Source organism: Cyprinodon tularosa, unplaced genomic scaffold, assembly GCF_016077235.1.
Source record: "Cyprinodon tularosa strain WSP-4 unplaced genomic scaffold, ASM1607723v1 ctg374, whole genome shotgun sequence".
In the NCBI taxonomy this organism is placed as follows: domain Eukaryota; kingdom Metazoa; phylum Chordata; class Actinopteri; order Cyprinodontiformes; family Cyprinodontidae; genus Cyprinodon; species Cyprinodon tularosa.
In genome coordinates, this window is record NW_024039090.1 from 78,537 (window position 1) to 97,684 (window position 19,148).

The window sequence follows — 19,148 nt, forward strand, 5'->3', positions numbered from 1 at the left end:
ATATATTTTTTTAACTCATTAAACAGGCCTGGACTAAAAGGACGGCACCCTTAACTTGAACATGCAGCCAAATACATGATGTGACAATAGACAGAAAGAAAACAGGGACTGTTTGTGTTCCTATTTTTACAGAAATGGTAAGAGTGTAGCAGGACTCATGTTCTCTTGTGAAAACTTTGGTATTAAAAAAAAGTCTTTAACTTGGTTATTAAAGATCTAATAATCTATTCACATACACATAAAAACATTTTTTTTTATCTTGTTCTGAGATCAATGTACTAAGAAAGATTAGATGCCATTAGATTCTACTCATGAATGTAATAATCTGCCACTGCAGTTAGACTTTTTGTTTAAGGAATATTTAAAATAATTTTAACAAGTCTTAATAAGTGTAATTGCTTTAATGCACTGGCAGATTATTACATATATTTTTAATAGAATCTTTTCAAGATAAGATTATTAATTTAATCTTCTTTTGCATGGTATTTTAATCTCAAAGCAAGAACCAAAATCCTTTTTTTTGTCTCAATGAGTGTGTAGAACTTTTAGACGGATACATTTTGAAGTGTATTGCTCTAGCTCTATGTTTTAAGTCTTGGTCCCTGGGTCTCAGCTTGGCATGTTTGATGTATTCCATGATGCTGTTTCATCACCAATATTCTCCCCAAAAACCTCAGAGTTCTGCAGAGAGAAGGTGGATTATTTTGCAAACAGGTCAACTTTATAGGATGGACCCCTAAAGGGTGCATTTGATTTTATTAGGCCAAACAAAGCTTCCCAAACATTAGACCACAGGTCACGGATTTGCAGGCCATGATCCGGATCCGCACCAGCTGCTGGATAATCCGGACCCAACGTGATTTAAAACATTTGTAAATTACCGCATGTTGTTCAACTGTAGTGTAAAACTCAAGTGTTTTATAAAATATGTGAATCAGGAAGTTGTCTATATACCAAACTGAACGATTGTTGTTCTCTACTTCAAAAAACACTTTAGATTTTAAAATTCTTTTTTTTTTAGATGTTTTTTTTTTTAAAGTCAACGTGTAACATGGATGCATAAAAACCTCATTTTATTTCAGTGTTAAATTCTGATTAAAGTAACAGATTATAATTAAAAATGTCACCGGATCTTTACTGGTTGTTGATTTACTTTATTCGAACCCCGCTGGTTTTTATTTGGTTATCCCTGCATTAGAGCCTGTGGAGTCACATGAGGATTAGAGGGTCTCCAATTATGTTTATGGTTTGAATTTTGTTCCCTTATAATTGCAAAGAACATATTTTGTTCGTTAAAATTAGAAATAAAAATGCAAACCTTTTCAGGATTGCATTTAAAAAATTTTATTTACAAAATCTGTTTTTCCCCCGTTTTGTTTTATGTATATTTTAATATGTTGCTAGCAACAATAATGGAACAAAAATGACTCCATAGACATGTTGTCTATGTGAAAAAGGTATTTTTATCATCAGCTAGCACAGAATACATGTCAGATTAAGTAAAACTACTTATACTTCAGCGATAGTATGAAGGTGTTACTTTATTGTATCTCTTATACTATATCCGTTGGTTGTACTGTTCTTTTTTTACATCTCTTTGCAGGTGATGAAGCAGACTGAAGATGTTTTATTGTTGTCTCCCTTTTATCTCCTCTTTCTTTCATCTTTTCTCCTTTTTTTCTGTTTTTCCTTTCCTGTTCTACTTACATTGCAGTGTCCAGAAAATCTTTAATAATCCCTGCATAATTATAATAAAGCTATTTTTTATGCATAAATCAAGCGGAACACTATGGCGATAGCCGTACTGCTCCACCTGGGAAAGTAAAATCTGTTGGGCTCTTTTTGGCATCAAGACAACAGAGGCGTAGCCAGAAAATGTTTTAAGGGTGGCCAGGCAATAACCAATGTACACTGAGGGGTGGCCGAAAGCGGATAGGTGCCAGAACCTCAGGGTCAATCCACACTGTTCATGCAGGAAAATTAATGAGCACAACATCCATATTTGCTAAATAAAGACAAACTATCCTTTCTTACAACCTTTGCTAAAAAATAGACGCATATATTTAAACATCCATGCTTCCTAGATAAAAGGTATAGTAGATGCAATTCTTTCAGGTTTGAGTTCTGGGGCGAAAATCTTTTCCATTATCATTACTTACCTACTTTTATCAATAATCATTCTGCCAAAAATGTATATTTACAGGTACTAATATCTACATAAATTGAATATTTAATACATTTTTATTAAACTAGTTATCTATGATTTCACTGAATACTCCTCTTGCAGAGAACATTATTTTCTCTTTACCCCATATAAGTCAAAATGTATTTCTGACTGTTGCCACCATCTGTATTAGAGGGAAAAAGGGTAGGGGGGGCCACAGGGGTGGCCAATGATTGGCTAAGGGTGGACATGGCCACCACTGGCCCCCCCATCTAGCTCCGCCACTGCCAGACAGGACACTGAGAAAAGAATAGAAAGAAGAAAAAGTTTAAACATAGTGATCATTGATGAAATGTAGGTCATAAAGTTGTCTTTGGTTTCCCCACACTGCTCACAAACAGAACAAATGTCCCCCCCACTGGGTCTACACATTAGCATCACAGCAAACCTTCACGTGTCTCATGAGCGTAAAATCTCCCATTTGCAAATAATGACAAGTCTTCATACAATAAGTAACACGAAGGGAATGAAAGAGGGGCCATTTTGACCAGATGCCACTTAATAATTAACGGGATCGGGGCCCCTGATCCTCCTCATTTCCATTCTGAAGGGCCGGCACGGGGGTCCCTCATGGCCGGAACGTGTCTGCAGCTCAAAGCAAAGGGGACAATTGTTCCTATGAGACAAATTACTTTATTTAGAATTATAAAAGCAGATCTGAAAGGGAGCGATTGGATCTGCTGTGTATATATAGACTGATGAAGGGCGCGGAAGTTCAGGAGCAAACATGCAGCCAGTTGCAGCCCAATTACCCAAGGTCCAAAGAGCTTCTTTCTCTGTGGAGGATATTTTGGATCCGTCTAAGTTTAACAGGACTTTTATCTCTGCTGGGGAGGAATCAGACACAGGTAAAAAAGAAAAAAAGAAACAAAATGTAGTTTAATGTTTTTAATTTTATTCTAAATTCTGTTGTTTATATTTTAGAAAATCGTGATCTGAACGATGGAGATGGAAAGACGGAGGAGTCGGTGCGTAACAGGCAGAGGGGGAAGTCCTCACCACCCCAGGGGGAGAAGAGCCGTCGGATCCGCACCGCCTTCACTCTGGAGCAGCTGCAGGTTCTGGAGCACAGCTTCCAGAGGAGCCACTACCTGTCGGTGCTGGAGCGGCACACCATCGCCGCGGCCCTCCGCCTGTCCGAGACTCAGGTCAAGATCTGGTTCCAGAACAGGCGCACCAAGTGGAAGAAGGAGCAGCTGACTGTGCAGCGAGCTTTTACACCGGCGCTCCCGCCCCTGTCCTCCGCCTGCAGGCCCCTGTGCGGGCCCCTGTACGGCCTGCAAGGCCCTCCGCTCCGGCTGCTTCCCACTGTGCCTCTCATGCCCTACAGATGCTGCTATACCTGATGCGTAAAAGCGCGCAAAACGGACCAGAAAAAAACTGAGTAGAAAATATTTGAAAAGGAAACATCTTCTAATTTATTTCGTTTACTTTTTTCCGAGGCTATTTTTTTAACTGGCCCAATTTTGTCCTTTTCCGATTAAAAGCAGACTTTAATGAACTGAAGGTATAATTAGTTTAAATACATGATGCGCTACCAAGAGTATTTTATATTTTTGTATTTATTTCAGATATGTGCAGCATTAATCTCTACGTTCTAATTTTAAGGAGAAATTCCAGATTTGTTTCTAATAAAATGAGAAGAAAACCAGAGACCGGGTTTGTTTTTTTTTATATCCCAAAGTTTGCAACACATAAACGCTGTTTATTGAAATATTTAAGGACTATGTGTCACATATGTTATGAAACGCTTTCCCTCCTGACACGTAAATATTTTTTTTCTTAAATTTAGGGAAGAATTACCCCATAAACCTTCCTCATAAAAACATCTATTCTCCTTTAACTTCCATATTTTTCAGTTATTACAAGTTTATAGAAGAACCCAAAGCACACTGTGCCATAGAAGAAAAATAAATATTTACAGGAATGAATAAAATCTGAAATGTGAGTATTCATTTTTCACCTTATGTGATAAAATACAGAACCTGTTTTCAGTGCAGCTGCCTCAGCAAACATGGTTTGACTGCCAGCTTAGGATATCTGGACATCTCTAGGATCAGAAAGCTGTTCCCTGCAGTCAACAATAATCACATCAGATGGAGCTTGGTGGTTATTTCAAGTTGTGCATTTTGAGTCTGTAATTATTTTAAGACAGAAGAGCCTTCCTGCCTGTAGTAAATTAATTTATACGAGTCGTATAAATTAATTTACTACAGGCAAATTAATTTATACGAGGCGGATTCTAGACAGGGGCCACCAGGGGCCTGTGCCCCTGTAGAACTAGTCCTGGCCCCTTTTATGGCCCCTGTACTGAAAACACACACAACAAAATTGATGTTATTACACTATGATTACACCCATCCCCTATATAGCGAATTCCAGTTTCTACCCTCTGGTTCCCGTTTTAAATATCCACCAGCCCGGACAAATCAATCCAAACACTCCTTTATTCCCTCTGCTGTTCAGCTGCTAAATTCAATTCAATTTCAATTCAGTTTATTTATATAGCGCCAAATTCACAACACATGTCATCTCAAGGCACTTTACAGTTCAACCAGATCATACAGTCAAATTGATACAAAGTTTTCTATCTAAGGAAAACCAGTTGATTGCATTGACTCATTGACTCAAATACAATCCCCCACACTAAGCATGCTTGTAGCGACAGGGGAGAGGAAAAACTCCCTTTTAACAGGAAGAAACCTCCAGCAGAACCAGGCTCAGTGTGAGCGGCCATCTGCCGAGGCCGACTGGGGTTCAAGGAGACAGAAGCAGAGATACAAAAAGCAGCTGTAAAAGGCGGCCCCGTCCAGGAAACACACAGCCAGGCAGACGAGCTCCAAGGCAGCTCCCATGCCAGAGGATGAAGAGAGCACATCCACTCAGTCACGGTCAGAGAAACAGGACCACACTGGAAAACAGGCCGATCTCCAACATCTATTAACAAGGGTGTTGATAGAAGCAGCACAGCTGATGTTTTTTTCCAGGATGACGTCACAGCCAAACAGGAACAGACAAGGCAAAGCTACTCTGAGAAAAAGCAGAGAGAGCAGAAGGTTAGAGATTGAACTAACAGATTCTGCAGAATAGGAGAACAGAGAGAGAATGAAGCAGAATGATGAAATGGGGGTCCCTATGTCCTCCAAAAGTCTAAGCCTATAGCAGCATAACTATAGAGATAGCTCAGGATAACCTGAGCCACCCTAACTATAAGCTTTATCAAAAATGAAAGTTTTAAGCCTAGCCTTAAAAGTAGACAGGGTGTCTGCCTCACGGACTAAAACTGGTAGTTGGTTCCACAGGAGAGGAGCCTGATAACTAAAAGATCTGCCTCCCATTCTACTTTTAGAAATTCTAGGAACCACTAGTAAACCTGCAGATTGAGAGCGAAGTGCTCTGTTAGGAACATAAGGAACAATCAGATCTCTGATATAAGATGGAGCTTGGCCATTTAAGGCTTTATATGTGAGAAGGAGGATTTTAAATTCTATTCTTGATTTAACAGGAAGCCAATGAAGAGAAGCCAGGATAGGCGAGATATGATCTCTCTTTTTAATTTTCATTAGAACTCTGGCTGCAGCATTTTGGATCAGCTGAAGGCTTTTAACTACAGTTTGTGGACTTCCTGATAGTAAAGAATTACAATAGTCCAGCCTTGAAGTAACAAATGCATGGACTAGTTTCTCAGCATCACCCCTGGACAGGATATTTCTAATTTTTGCAATGTTCCTCAGATGAAAGAAGGAAATTCTAGAAACCTCTTTGATATGGGATTTAAATGACAGGTCCTGATCAAAAATAACACCAAGATTTTTTACTTTATTATCTGAAATCAGTTTAATCCCATCCAAATGAAGTGACTGGCTAATCAGTTTCTTTTTCAGAGACTCTGGTCCAAAGACTATAACTTCTGTTTTGTCTGCATTCAGAAGCAGAAAATTAAGAGTCATCCAGGTTTTTATGTCTTCAAGACATGCCTGTAATCTATGTAATGGGTTAGCTTCATCTGGATTTATAGACAGATATAGCTGGGTATCATCAGCATAACAGTGGAAATTAATCCCATGCTGTCTAATAATTCTACCAATTGGGAGCATGTATAAAGTAAAGAGAATTGGTCCTAGCACTGATCCCTGTGGTACTCCACAGGTAACCTTTGAGCGTGTTGAAGATCTATCATTAACATGAACAAACTGAATTCGATCAGATAGATAAGATTTAAACCAGTCTAGTGCTGTTCCTTTAATTCCAACAAAATATTCAAGTCTTTCTAAAAGAATATTATGGTCAACTGTATCAAATGCAGCACTAAGATCCAACAGGACGAGCACAGATACAAGTCCATTATCTGAGGCCATGAGAATATCATTAGTGACTTTCACCAGAGCTGTTTCAGTGCTATGATGAGCTCTAAAGCCAGACTGAAACTCTTCAAAAAGTTCATTATGGTGGAAGTGATCGCAAACTTGTTTGGCAACTACTTTCTCAAGAATTTTGGATAAGAAAGGAAGATTGGATATAGGTCTATAATTGACCAAGTCATCTGGGTCAAGAGACGGTTTCTTAAGCAGAGGTTTAATTACAGCAATCTTAAAAGCTTTAGGTACATATCCCTGTAACAGAGATAGATTAATCACATCTAAAATGGAGGAGGAGATCAAAGGGAATACCTCCTTAAATAACCTGGTTGGAACTGGATCTAACATACAAGTTGAAGGCTTAGATGAAGACAATAATTTTGCTAATTCAGAGAGTTCAACTGGATCAAAGCAGTCTAAACCCGGTTCAGATTCCATGACTACCTCAGGTACAATCGCGGATAGAGGAGTGCTTATGATCTTATTTTTAATAAGATCAATCTTATTTATAAAGAATCCCATAAAATCATTGCTGCTAAGAGCAGGTGGAATGGACGGTTCAACAGAGCTATGGCTCTGGGTGAGTTTGGCAACTGTATTAAAAAGAAATCTAGGATTATTCTTATTCTCCTCTATTAATGAGGAGAAGTATGCTGCTCTTGCTTTACAAAGGGTTCTCTTATACAACTGTAAACCATTTTTCCAGACTAGGAAGGACTCTCGCAGGCCTGTGGAGCGATATTTTCTCTCCAGTTTCCTAGCATTTTGCTTCAAAGTACGCAGCTCTGCATTAAACCAAGGAGCAAGCTTTCTATTTTTAACGGTTTTCATTTTCAAAGGAGCTGCGTTGTCTAAGGCAATACGCAGAGAACTAGCAACCCCCTCAACAAAATCATCAACCTGTGAAGGGGAATAAGCTAAGCTTTTGCACTCTGCAGCACTGCTCAGTGACACAGAGCAGAGAGAAAGTGAAGCAGATTCTTTAAAATTTATAACTGCACTATCTGATAAAGATCTACTAAAATTGAACCTTCTTTTGGGGGAGGAGAACTCTGTTAAAGTAATCCTGAAGGTTATTAGAAAGTGGTCAGAGAGGACAGGGTTGTGAGGAAATACTGTTATTTCTTCACATTCTATGCCGTATGTCAGCACAAGATCCAAAGTATGAAGATGAGAATGCGTGGGACTATTCACATTTTGAACAAAGCCAATAGTGTCTAAGATAGCATTAAAGGCTGCTCTTAAGCTATCGCCTTCAATGTCAGCATGGATGTTAAAATCTCCCACTATGATGACCCTGTCAGTATTTAATACCAAATCAGAAAGGAACTCTGAAAACTCATCTAAAAATTCAGAGTAAGGACCTGGTGGACGATACAAAGTTACAAAAAGAAGAGGTTTTCTTGCCTTGAAATTTGGATCAGGGAAATTAAGGGTTAAATGTTCAAAAGAGTTGTAGGAATTAATTGTTTTGGGAGTAATCAGAAAGTCAGACTCGAAGATTGTTGCTACTCCTCCTCCTCGCCCAGAACTTCTGGGGATGTGAAAATTTAAATAGCTTGAAGGAGTTGCCTCATTTATGCTCACATAATCCTCTTGCTGCAGCCAGGTTTCTGTAAGGCAAAACAAGTCAATGTGATTATCACAAATCAAGTCATTAACTAGTAGACTTTTAGAGGAAAGCGATCTTATGTTAAACAGACCGCATTTAATTGTTTTAACTTTTTCCCCAATTGGAGTTATTTTGATTTTAATTAGATTATCATGATTTACTCCTTTGGGAATCTTTGCTAATTTATTAGATTTTGGTCGTGGGCAAGACACTGTCTGGATGGAGTAAAGAGTGGGTAACAGTAGAGAAGCTGCAGAGATGTGTGTTAAACTACAACTCTGCTTCCTGGTCTGCACCCTGGGTGGTCAGGGTTTTGGAGGACTAATAAATGTGGCCAGATTCCTAGAAAGAAGAGCTGCGTCTCTCCGAATCAGACCAGGCTTTCCCCAAAAGGATTGCCAATTATTAATGTAGCCCACGTTGTTTTTCTAAACTCTGCTAAACTCTACTAGGAAAAGCAGATAGTCACATGTTGGATGCATATAGGCCTACGCTCTCACGCACTGCACATATTTATCTATTTATTTTATTTTTTGCCTTTTATCCACCTTACTTTTATTTTTTTTATATTTTATGTTTCTTTTATTTGTGAAAAGTGAATGTGTGTGTGGAAAGTGTCCACTACTGCACAAAAATTGCCCATACTAGGACAAATAAAAGCTACTGAACTGAACTGAACTATAAAAAGTGTAACATGTAGCTGTTCTTTCAAACTAATGTATGTCACTCTAAACTAGATCAAGTTACTGATTTGATTGATTCTTTTTGAGACATCAAGTTTGACTTAACCTGAAATAAATACACCTACTAAGGACCCCAAACAAACTTTCTGATTTCTCTCAATATGTATATTTTTATTCATGACCTGCAGGTATTTTTTTGTTTGTTTTTGTTTGAGTCACATGTGAACTGGGCTATGCACGCAGTCAGAGCACCTGATCAAGTCTGTTGAAAAACACCATCATGTTTTTTCCCCGGGTCCGATTGGAGTGCAGGTAATTTAACTGAGATGGAGTGTTATAAAAAAATTCTGGACAACAAAGCTTCGATTCGCCTTTGCAAAGCGAGAGGAGCATCAGCAGCACGCATCTGCAAACAGCAACATGAACCCCCTTCCAAAACCCCGGCTCTTTTTATTATCTTCATAGGGCACATCTTAGCTTCGTAGGGAACATCTTACAGTTTCACACAGACAGTCCCACAGAGACTCATTCCTATCTCCATGTATGGAGTTGCTTCCTGCCTTTCTGCTCCACTGTTAATCAGCTTTTTCTGTGTGTGTGTCGGAGCAAGGTCATTCTCAGCCTTCCCATCTGCACCTGTTGTTTTCTACCCTCTGTTCTGTAAATCTGCCCTGATACATATGAACAATAAGTTTAGCTGCAGCTTTAACTTAGCTCTTTACTTCTTTTAGCTTAAACATGTATATACACTCACCGGTCACTTTATTAGGTACCCCATGCTAGTAACGGGTTGGACCCCCTTTTGCCTTCAGAACTGCCTCAATTCTTCGTGGCATAGATTCAACAAGGTGCTGGAAGCATTCCTCAGGGAGTTTGGTCCATATTTACATGATGGCATCACACAGTTGCCGCAGATTTGTCGGCTGCACATCCATGATGCAAATCTCCCGTTCCACCACATCCCAAAGATGCTCTATTGGATTGAGATCTGGTGACTGTGGAGGCCATTTGAGTACAGTGAACTCATTGTCATGTTCTAGAAACCAGTCTGAGATGATTCCAGCTTTATGACATGGCACATTATCCTGCTGAAAGTAGCCATCAGAAGTTGGGTACATTGTGGTCATAAAGGGATGGACATGGTCAGCAACAATACTCAGGTAGGCTGTGGCGTTGCAACGATGCTCAATTGGTACCAAGGGGCCCAAAGAGTGCCAAGAAAATATTCCCCACACCATGACACCACCACCACCAGCCTGAACTGTTGATACAAGGCAGGATGGATCCATGCTTTCATGTTGTAGACGCCAAATTCTGACCCTACCATCCGAAAGTCGCAGCAGAAATCGAGACTCATCAGACCAGGCAACGTTTTTCCAATCTTCTATTGTCCAATTTCGATGAGCTTGTGCAAATTGTAGCCTCAGTTTCCTGTTCTTAGCTGAAAGGAGTGGCACCTGGTGTGGTCTTCTGCTGCTGTAGCCCATCTGCCTCAAAGTTCGACGTACTGTGCGTTCAGAGATGCTCTTCTGCCCACCTTGGTTGTAACGGGTGGTTATTTGAGTCACTGTTGCCCTTCTATCAGCTCGAACCAGTCTGGCCATTCTCCTCTGACCTCTGGCATCAACAAGGCATTTCCGCCCACAGAACTGCCGCTCACTGGATGTTTTTTCTTTTTCGGACCATTCTCTGTAAACCCTAGAGATGGTTGTGCGTGAAAATCCCAGTAGATCAGCAGTTTCTAAAATACTCAGACCAGCCCTTCTGGCACCAACAATCATGCCACGTTCAAAGTCACTCAAATCACCTTTCTTCCCCATACTGATCCGCGGTTTGAACTGCAGGAGATTGTCTCGACCATGTCTACATGCCTAAATGCACTGAGTTGCCGCCAAGTGATTGGCTGCTTAGAAATTAAGTGTTAACGAGCAGTTGGACAGGTGTACCTAATAAAGTGGCCGGTGAGTGTATAGCTTCAGTTCCAAGTCCCAAACCATGAGAGAGCGCCTTTTTCGTCGTCTGTACATCCTGGGTGGATTTCACCCATAAATAAGGACAAGTAGCAAAGCAGTTGCATATAATCAACATTATAGCTGCCGTGTTAACTAGTTAATATTAGCTAGCTGACCTCTGAGAGGGTTCATGCATTTACCGATAACATTATGACAATGAATTGCTAAAGTTAGCTAGCCAAAAGCCCTGGCTAGTTCGCCAGGGCTTCATCCAGAGCTAAACAAATATTTCTTGAAGGCTCAGTGTGGAGTTTAGATGGAGTTAAATGTTGGATCCCCGGCCGTCACTGGCAGGGCTGGCCTCCATGTTATAAAGAGCAGGAGGGCTGATGTGGTGAGCGTGTTAGCGACAGATGCTAACTGCTAGCGCTTGCTAAGGTTAATTAACATCAATTTACACCACCTGGATTTACACCATTTAAGGCTATATTAACAATAAATATATTTAAAGTAATCTGTTGGCCAGGTGTTTTTTAATAAGAGTTTGTTAGATAATGGAAATTATTTTTGAAGTAAAGTCAAATGAAATGTGAAAATCATCAATTGGTTATATTTTAAGTAACTAACTGGTGTCAATAAAAACATTAATTCATGTTAATATTGTTAAAAGTAAGTACATTAGGTTGGTTCAATGTTAATATATTACTTTGGTTCATCAACTGAAATGTTCAGAAAATCATCTGGAACAGATTTAAAGTTGGGTCAAGTGCAGTATTGTTTATAACATAAAATAATCAGGTCATAACAAGTGATTAAATTCAGATTCTGCTATCTCAAGCATTTTAGATGTGATATCTGGACATCATTTCTTTTATTCAAGCAAGGTTTTACTTTTTCCAGTGAAGCAGATGTAAATGTTTGTTTTTTTTAAATACTTTTTTTAGATCTGTTTTTTCAGTGTTACTAAATCAGTTTCTAATGATCATATGCAATGAGAAAAAGTTTGGTCTGATCTGATCTTTTACTGATTTGTACCTTCTGTAGGAGCCAATTATTTTTTGTTGATAATAAACAAAGTTTTTTTATTTTTGTGGATAATCTAGCTAAGTTTATTTTACTTTACTGTTTGATATCTGTTATGAGAATAAGTTTTCTTTTGTCATTTATTTATGTTCCTTTGTTTCTGGTTAGTTATGATTAATTTGGGTGAATTATTTTTATAAATAGGTTGTCAATGGTAGGACCAGCATGCATCTGGGAGGGTGTATGGGTTTTTTTACACATGGAGGAAATCTGTGTCCCTTCCTGTTTGCCTGCCTGAGCAGAACTAAACTAAGAAAACTGATTTTTTTCTTTTGCCCGTGTAAACGACTTGTCCATGGTGCATCTATGGCCTTTGTGGAATTTTTTGTGTGTGTCATCAAAGCTGATCAACAGAGAAATGATCACAGTTTTTATTTAGATCAAGTGTGAAACCTGGGCTTTATGGTTCATTTATAATAATAAACACCCTCGTCCTGTTTTTTTTTTTTTTTTTTTTGTGTGATATCTTTTCTTCTAGAACCACCACTGTAAACAATAACTCATTTAACTCAACATTTAATTCATGGAAGTATGTTTTAGTTTGATTGTTTAAATATGATGTGAAATATACTGTGATATCCACAGTTTTTTCCTTATTCAGGTAACATTTTGTGAATTTAGGAGCATTTTAAAATACCCAAAATGTTATTTCTAGATGTTTAATCATTTTTATGCCATTTCTTTCTTTTTCTTTTTTTTTTTTATTACCATTGCCCATTGTCTTTTCTTTATGAGAAATAGGTCAACAAGAAAGCTACATAAATTTGACTTAAAATAACTTATCAGCCTCTTAATTAACCCCTTACATGCCTAAATGAAGATATTTAACGATAACATTAAGTTTCTGTTAACAGTTTTTCCAATAAATATTTTTTGCTTTCTGAATTAACATATATATTTATTTATGTATAAGAAAATAAAAAATAAAGATATCCAATATACAATAAATCTAAAGATAAAAGGAATACATTCAATTCAGTTTTATTTATATAGCGCCAATTCCCAACACATTTATTCTCAAGGCACTTTAGAATTCACCAGTTCACCATAGTAATTGACAGTTCATACTAAAACTGTTCATTATTGTTGGCTATTTTTCATGCAGTTTTATCAAACCAAGCATCCAAGTACTGCAGAAAGAAGCTGACGTGGATTTGGATCATTGAGGACTCTAGAAATAACCAATAATCGTCCAGGTGTGGGCCTGTTTTCACATTATTTCATCCATTGTACTGCAACTATAGGCTCAGTGTGTTCAACATCAACCTTATTGAATGAAAATACTATTTTTATAAGACAGGTCTTACAAACCTGCTCAAATTCTAGACAAATACATTCACTTCGAGAAAAACCTAAGTAAGTAAATTTTTATTAAAATAACAAAAAGATAATACAGTCAAATTATGCACAAAAACATAAAGGAAAAAAGCAGCCGCTTATTCATTTAATCCTGAATGAGCGTGTGTTACATATACAATAACACAAAACACACGAAGGATCATCGTAAAAAATAAATAATATTAATATAATCAGTAGTATCAACAAAATGTACATTTTTTGAATAACCATCATAGTATTGTAACTGCTCTCTATTGCCATCCATTGGTCATAACTGGAACTACAGTGCTGTAAATACAAAGTGAACCAAATAGGAATATAATAAAATGCAAAACATTAACATAATCAAAAAAATTAACAAAATATAAATATAATTCATTATTGAAAAAAACTATTTAAATAAAATTATGCAGAAGAAAAAATTGCACAAAAAATTTAAAAAGTCGGGTCTTCATTAATGAAGATGTCTATTTAAGTTAATAAGTTAAAATATTCAGTATGACTTAGTATTTTGTTCTACAACTTAGTTTAAAAACAAAAACAAGAATGTGGGATGTTTGGTTCTTTTTAAAGCAAGCAGACCTGAGTTCTACCTCTGTGAACCATTATGTTTTTCAATGTATGAATGGAAATATGTTCCTTTGAGCAATCAGATAATGGGTTGAACAGCTGATCTCAAACTGACCATTTCTGACCAGTAGATGGTGATATGTAACATTACAATACCACGGAGGAACCATCTCCAGCCAACATTACATGGTAGTCCATTAGGTAATATGTTTTTACTGAGACTAAAGGTCAGCATGACGGAAAAAACTAGAAGCTTTTTAAACAGAAGCCCTAAAAACCAGGATAGCGCTGCTTCTTCAGATACACTGAAACATGCAGCATTGTTTTTTTCTGAGATACTCCAGATAGACACATGCATGTGTTTTGCATTTTTATGGGAACTAAAAAAAATTGAACTAAACTTAAACTCGGAGCTTCACCCCTTTTAGCAAAAAGTCTTTCCAACACATTTATAAGCACAGACAGCACATCTGCATGTAATTTGGCTCCTACGCTCCTCCTCAGATGTCAGGCCATTTTCCACCCACCAGTCAATCCAGCAAAAGCAGGGGCTTCATCAAAGCACTCGAGTGTTTTAGGGAATCATCTGGGGTGTCCTAAAAGAACTGCCTTCATTTTGAAATACAAAGGTTTTTATATAAAAAGCATGTTGTTGTTCATCATCTTAATTGCTTAATGTTTACAACTTCATTTTATTCTATTGGAATTATCTCTAATATACAAAAGCAAAATATCAGAATCATAAAGTGGAAGAAAATTTGAGGTGTGTTGTTTAAAGTTATTAACAAAATAAATCTAAAAAGTGTGATGGACATTTAGATTCAACCAGTGCAGCTGATGCCTTCAAAAGTAACATGAATCCTACTGAATGTCATTTCAAGTCAGTATAAATCCAGCTGTTCCTCAGAGGTTTGTTACTGAACTTTAGTGAACAAACAGCAAGAAGACAAAGAAAGTTGGGCCAGAGAAGCTGTTAGTTGCATGAAGGATAAAAGATAATAGTCTTTGATCATTCAGGAGGATAATCTGTTAAGAGTCTGGAAAAGACCAGACATGAAGAGATTTATTTTCCAGCAGGACAACATCCCTACTGATATATAGTTAACAGTGAATTCCTTTAGATCGGATACTACAGTCATACATCAACACTGCAGACATAAAACTGGTCAAATTGTTATGTCTGTGATGGCACCGATAAGGAATTTATCACTTTATATCTGTAATTATCTCATATATAGTTCCAGTAGGAGCAGCGCTGGGAAAGTTACTTAAAAAAAAGGAACTAGTTATAGTATTTATTGATTACTTCCCCCAAAAAATTAAAAAAGTTAAGTAACTACACAATTACTTTTTATTATTTGTATATTTATAATAATGTTGAAGAATATGGATAACTTTCCTGTTATCAGAAAAACAGAAACTTCAATTATGAAATAGAACATATTTTATATTGACTAATTATCCATCCATTTTGCATCAGGCTTATCCCTGCAGGGGTCGTGGGGGGTGCTGGTGCCTATCTCCAGCTGTCTACAGGCGAGAGGCAGGGTACACCCTGGAAAGGTCTCCAGTCCATCGTAGGACAACACAGAGACAAACAGGACAAACAACCATTCACACACACACTCACAATAAGGAGAATTTAGAAAGGCCAATTAACCTAACAGTCGTGTTTTTGGACTGTGGGAGGAAGCCGGAGTACCCGGAGAGAACACCCACTTCCTTAGGGAGAACATACTCTGTCCCATGTCGGTGTGTTTTGTTGGACAAATGAGTTGCAATATACTCTAATCATGTAGATGTGATCGTGTTTATGATAAAAGTGTCATGATTTTACAAAGATCAGACCCAAATGCAGAAAACCGAACAGAGAGACCAGGGAAAAGGTTTAACGGGTTTTATTGAAGAGGTTAAACAGAGAGAGAAGTGTTGCTCTGAACACTGCTCAACCCGAACTGTAAAGTGAGGGGAAGACACAGCGGTTAGTTCAGGCTCAGTGGGGAATTTGACTCGTATACTTGGAGAAGAGGATTTGGTTGCCGACTCACGTTTCCAGAGAAGTTTTTGAATCCTTGACTCCAGTCTGTGTGCTGTAGTTTCAGTGTTTGTCTGATTCATTGGAGGGCGGAACAGGTTTTACCCAGAATGCTGTTGTTAGTTGGGGAACGGAGAAACTGACTGCCACTCAGATTTCCTGCGGTACTTGAACGGGTCGTAGTGGAGAATAATCCCTTTCTCAGTGCGAAGCTCAAACGATCTCTTGGGGAAAGTGGATCCAAACCTCCTGTTTGAACCCCAGCTCAGTTTGAAGCTGAGTTGATCCTTCCAGGGAGTGAAGGTCAGAGAAAACCAGTTTGCAGGATGACTTCCTGCCGAGAGGCAAAGACAAAAACAAAGTTAAACTCAGGTTGACAAAAACTAAGTTTGACTCAGCAAAAGTTAGCTTGGCTAGAGTATCCAAAACTGGCAAACACTCTGGTGTCGAGGTAGTGGCAGTCAGCAGCTTAAAGGAAAATTCCGGTTTTTAACACTTTTAGCCCATTTTCTGTAGTGTCCAGGATGAAATTGAATGATCGACACCAAAATTTTGACAATTGGTCCTGTCTCTGCTATTTGGCTCATGCAGAATCCCCCCCTGGCTGCTTCAGAATGGCTTCCGTAGTGCATGTCTGATAATGTCCTTAAAGGAATAGTACACCCAAAACATGATTAGCCTTCATTTTCTACTCACCTCCATGCTGAACAACACTCTGGAGTACTTTTTTGATATCTCAAATGCATCTGGAGATCTGGGAGGCTTCTTGCTGTCTGCTGACATTCAAATAATGGAGGTCCATGGCGCCCGAGACAGAAAGGTCCATAAAAGTCCACAAAAACGTGTCAATATTCCTCCATACTGCTCGTCCAATGTAATCCAAGTGTCCTGAGTGGGTAGCATCCAGAATTTACTCGAAACGAAGTCATTTAGAATGTTTTTAGAGCATAAACAGTAGTGTATAGGATTTCCTAATAGCGCCCCCATGCGCGCTCACGATTCTACGGAAGCCGGCAGACCAAACCGGAAGAAAGTGCGCATTCAGCGTCTGGTCTGCCGATAATGCAAGCGTAGAAGAAGAAATGTGCTGTTTACCTGTGCAAAGAAAGAAACAACGAAAGAAAAATGTCTGAGGACTTCAGTGTTGAGGAAGAGCATGAGTTCTTTGCCGAGCTGAATGCGCTGGTTTGGTCTGCCGGCTTCCGTAGAATCGTGAGCGCGCATGGGGGCGCTATTAGGAAATCCTATACACTACTGTTTATGCTCTAAAAACATTCTAAATGACTTCGTTTCGAGTAAATTCTGGATGCTACCCACTCAGGACACTTGGATTACATTGAACGAGCAGTATGGAGGAATATTGACACGTTTTTGTGGACTTTTATGGACCTTTCTGTCTCGGGCGCCATGGACCTCCATTATTTGAATGTCAGCAGACAGCAAGAAGCCTCCCAGATCTCCAGATGCATTTGAGATATCAAAAAAGTACTCCAGAGTGTTGTTCAGCATGGAGGTGAGTAGAAAATGAAGGCTAATCATGTTTTGGGTGTACTATTCCTTTAAAACAACCTTAAACGTTCTTTTTTTAAAATATGCTACTCACCGGGTCGTCAGCGCTGTTCAATGACGTTCCAAAAAAAGTTTCGTAAAGAAAAAACGTTCCTGTAGTGTTTTATTTAGCATTTTGTAAATCCCATTGAGTTCTGTTGGAATAGTCAATATCCCTCCGCCACCGGAAACGGAAATGGGGCCTGTTTACGCTTAGTTGTAGTCTTTTCGCAAGGCCCAAGTGTTTTTGCTTCACTCTGTGTACTCCGACGTCGAGGTGCTAACGTCTCTGTTAAACACTTTAAAAAAACTCTGAAAATGGAATACGAAAGGTGGATTCTTGAGGAGGACATATTGGACTTTGAGTTTGACGGTAGAGGATACCGTCGCCAACTAGTGGTCTGGAGTGTGCAACGCTTCAGATTCGAACGGGAAGCGGAAGTTTATAAGCGGTTGTGATGTATCGGAAAAAATTGTTCTGGGATTTACAAAATGCTAAATAAAACAAGACAGGAACGGTTTTTCTTCACGAAACTTTTTTTTGGAACGTCATTGAACAGCGCTGACGACCTGGTGAGTAGCATATTTAAAAAAAAGAACGTTTAAGGTTGTTTTAAGGACATTATCGGACATGCACTATGGAAGCCATTCTGAAGCAGCCAGGGGGGGATTCTGCATGAGCCAAATAGCAGAGACAGGACCAATCGTCAAAATTTTGGTGTCGATCATTCGATTTCATCCTGGACACTACAGAAAATGGGCTAAAAGTGTTAAAAACCGGAATTTTCCTTTAAGAACACTCCGTTAACGAGGAAACCATCAGCAGGTGTGTGAGGAGGCGGACCAGAACCAGGCGCCTCCTGGTGGATGAAGGGAGACAAACACCGAAACACAAACACAAAGACAGGAGTCCTGACAAAAAGAACAATAGAGGGAATGATAGATGTTTTAGAACTTCAAGTTTTTGCCTGTTGCTGGCCTTCTATTGGTATTGAGATAGGTGTGAAACTAAAAATGAATTATGTTGGACAATTTAACAAAAATTAAATACAATTTGCAAACACGGTTTACATTCTTAGTTAAAACTTTCCACGAGAAACATTTTTTTAATCAAAATGACTTAATAAATTATAGACCTATATCAAATCTTCCTTTCTTATCTAAAATTATTGAGAAAATAGTTCCTAAATTGTGTGACCACTTACACCATAATGAACTTTTTGAAAAGTTTCAGTCTGGTTTTAGAGCTCATCATAGCGACTTCCTATTAGATGTTCTGGACAATTGGACATAGCTTTGTTCCCGGCTGAATGAAGCTGAATGAGGAGTTTTTCTTGTTAAATAGATATGATCACAAATTGTCAGGTAGCTACTAATAGGCAGCCATCTAATCAGTCTGGTTGTTATAACAAAAAATCAGTGTGAGGAATTCAATGTGTAAAAAAAGGCAGTGCTTAGAATTCGGTGCTAAAAAAATTCGGTGTTTGAAAAAAACACAAAAAAATGGCAGATTCTAATGAGACTGTAAGGTCACATTTACTAACAAATGTTAGTGACATCATGTAACACTTTCACATTTTGTTTTGATGTAGGTATTTTTTTTTTAGCAACTACTTAATTCACTTGCTTTTTATCCATGGTAAAGAATTTTTTTAATTTTAAGTAAAGTAAACATTTTGAAGACAAAAATACAAATTTCCGATTTTAAATCAACTAAATTCTGTCCTACTTCATTCAGCGCAGAG

The 19,148-nt window shown here is 38.3% G+C and overlaps 1 protein-coding gene across 1 annotated transcript; it reads left to right on the top strand.

Moving 5' to 3' along the window:
- The first annotated feature begins 2,854 nt into the window (after positions 1–2,854).
- Positions 2,855–3,623, top strand: pnx (posterior neuron-specific homeobox). The gene is made up of 2 exons (XM_038296647.1): positions 2,855–3,072; positions 3,149–3,623. Exons 1-2 carry the CDS (start codon positions 2,952–2,954, stop codon positions 3,568–3,570), a joined length of 543 nt encoding a protein of 180 aa, XP_038152575.1. The 5' UTR covers positions 2,855–2,951; the 3' UTR covers positions 3,571–3,623.
- The last annotated feature ends 15,525 nt before the right edge of the window (positions 3,624–19,148 follow it).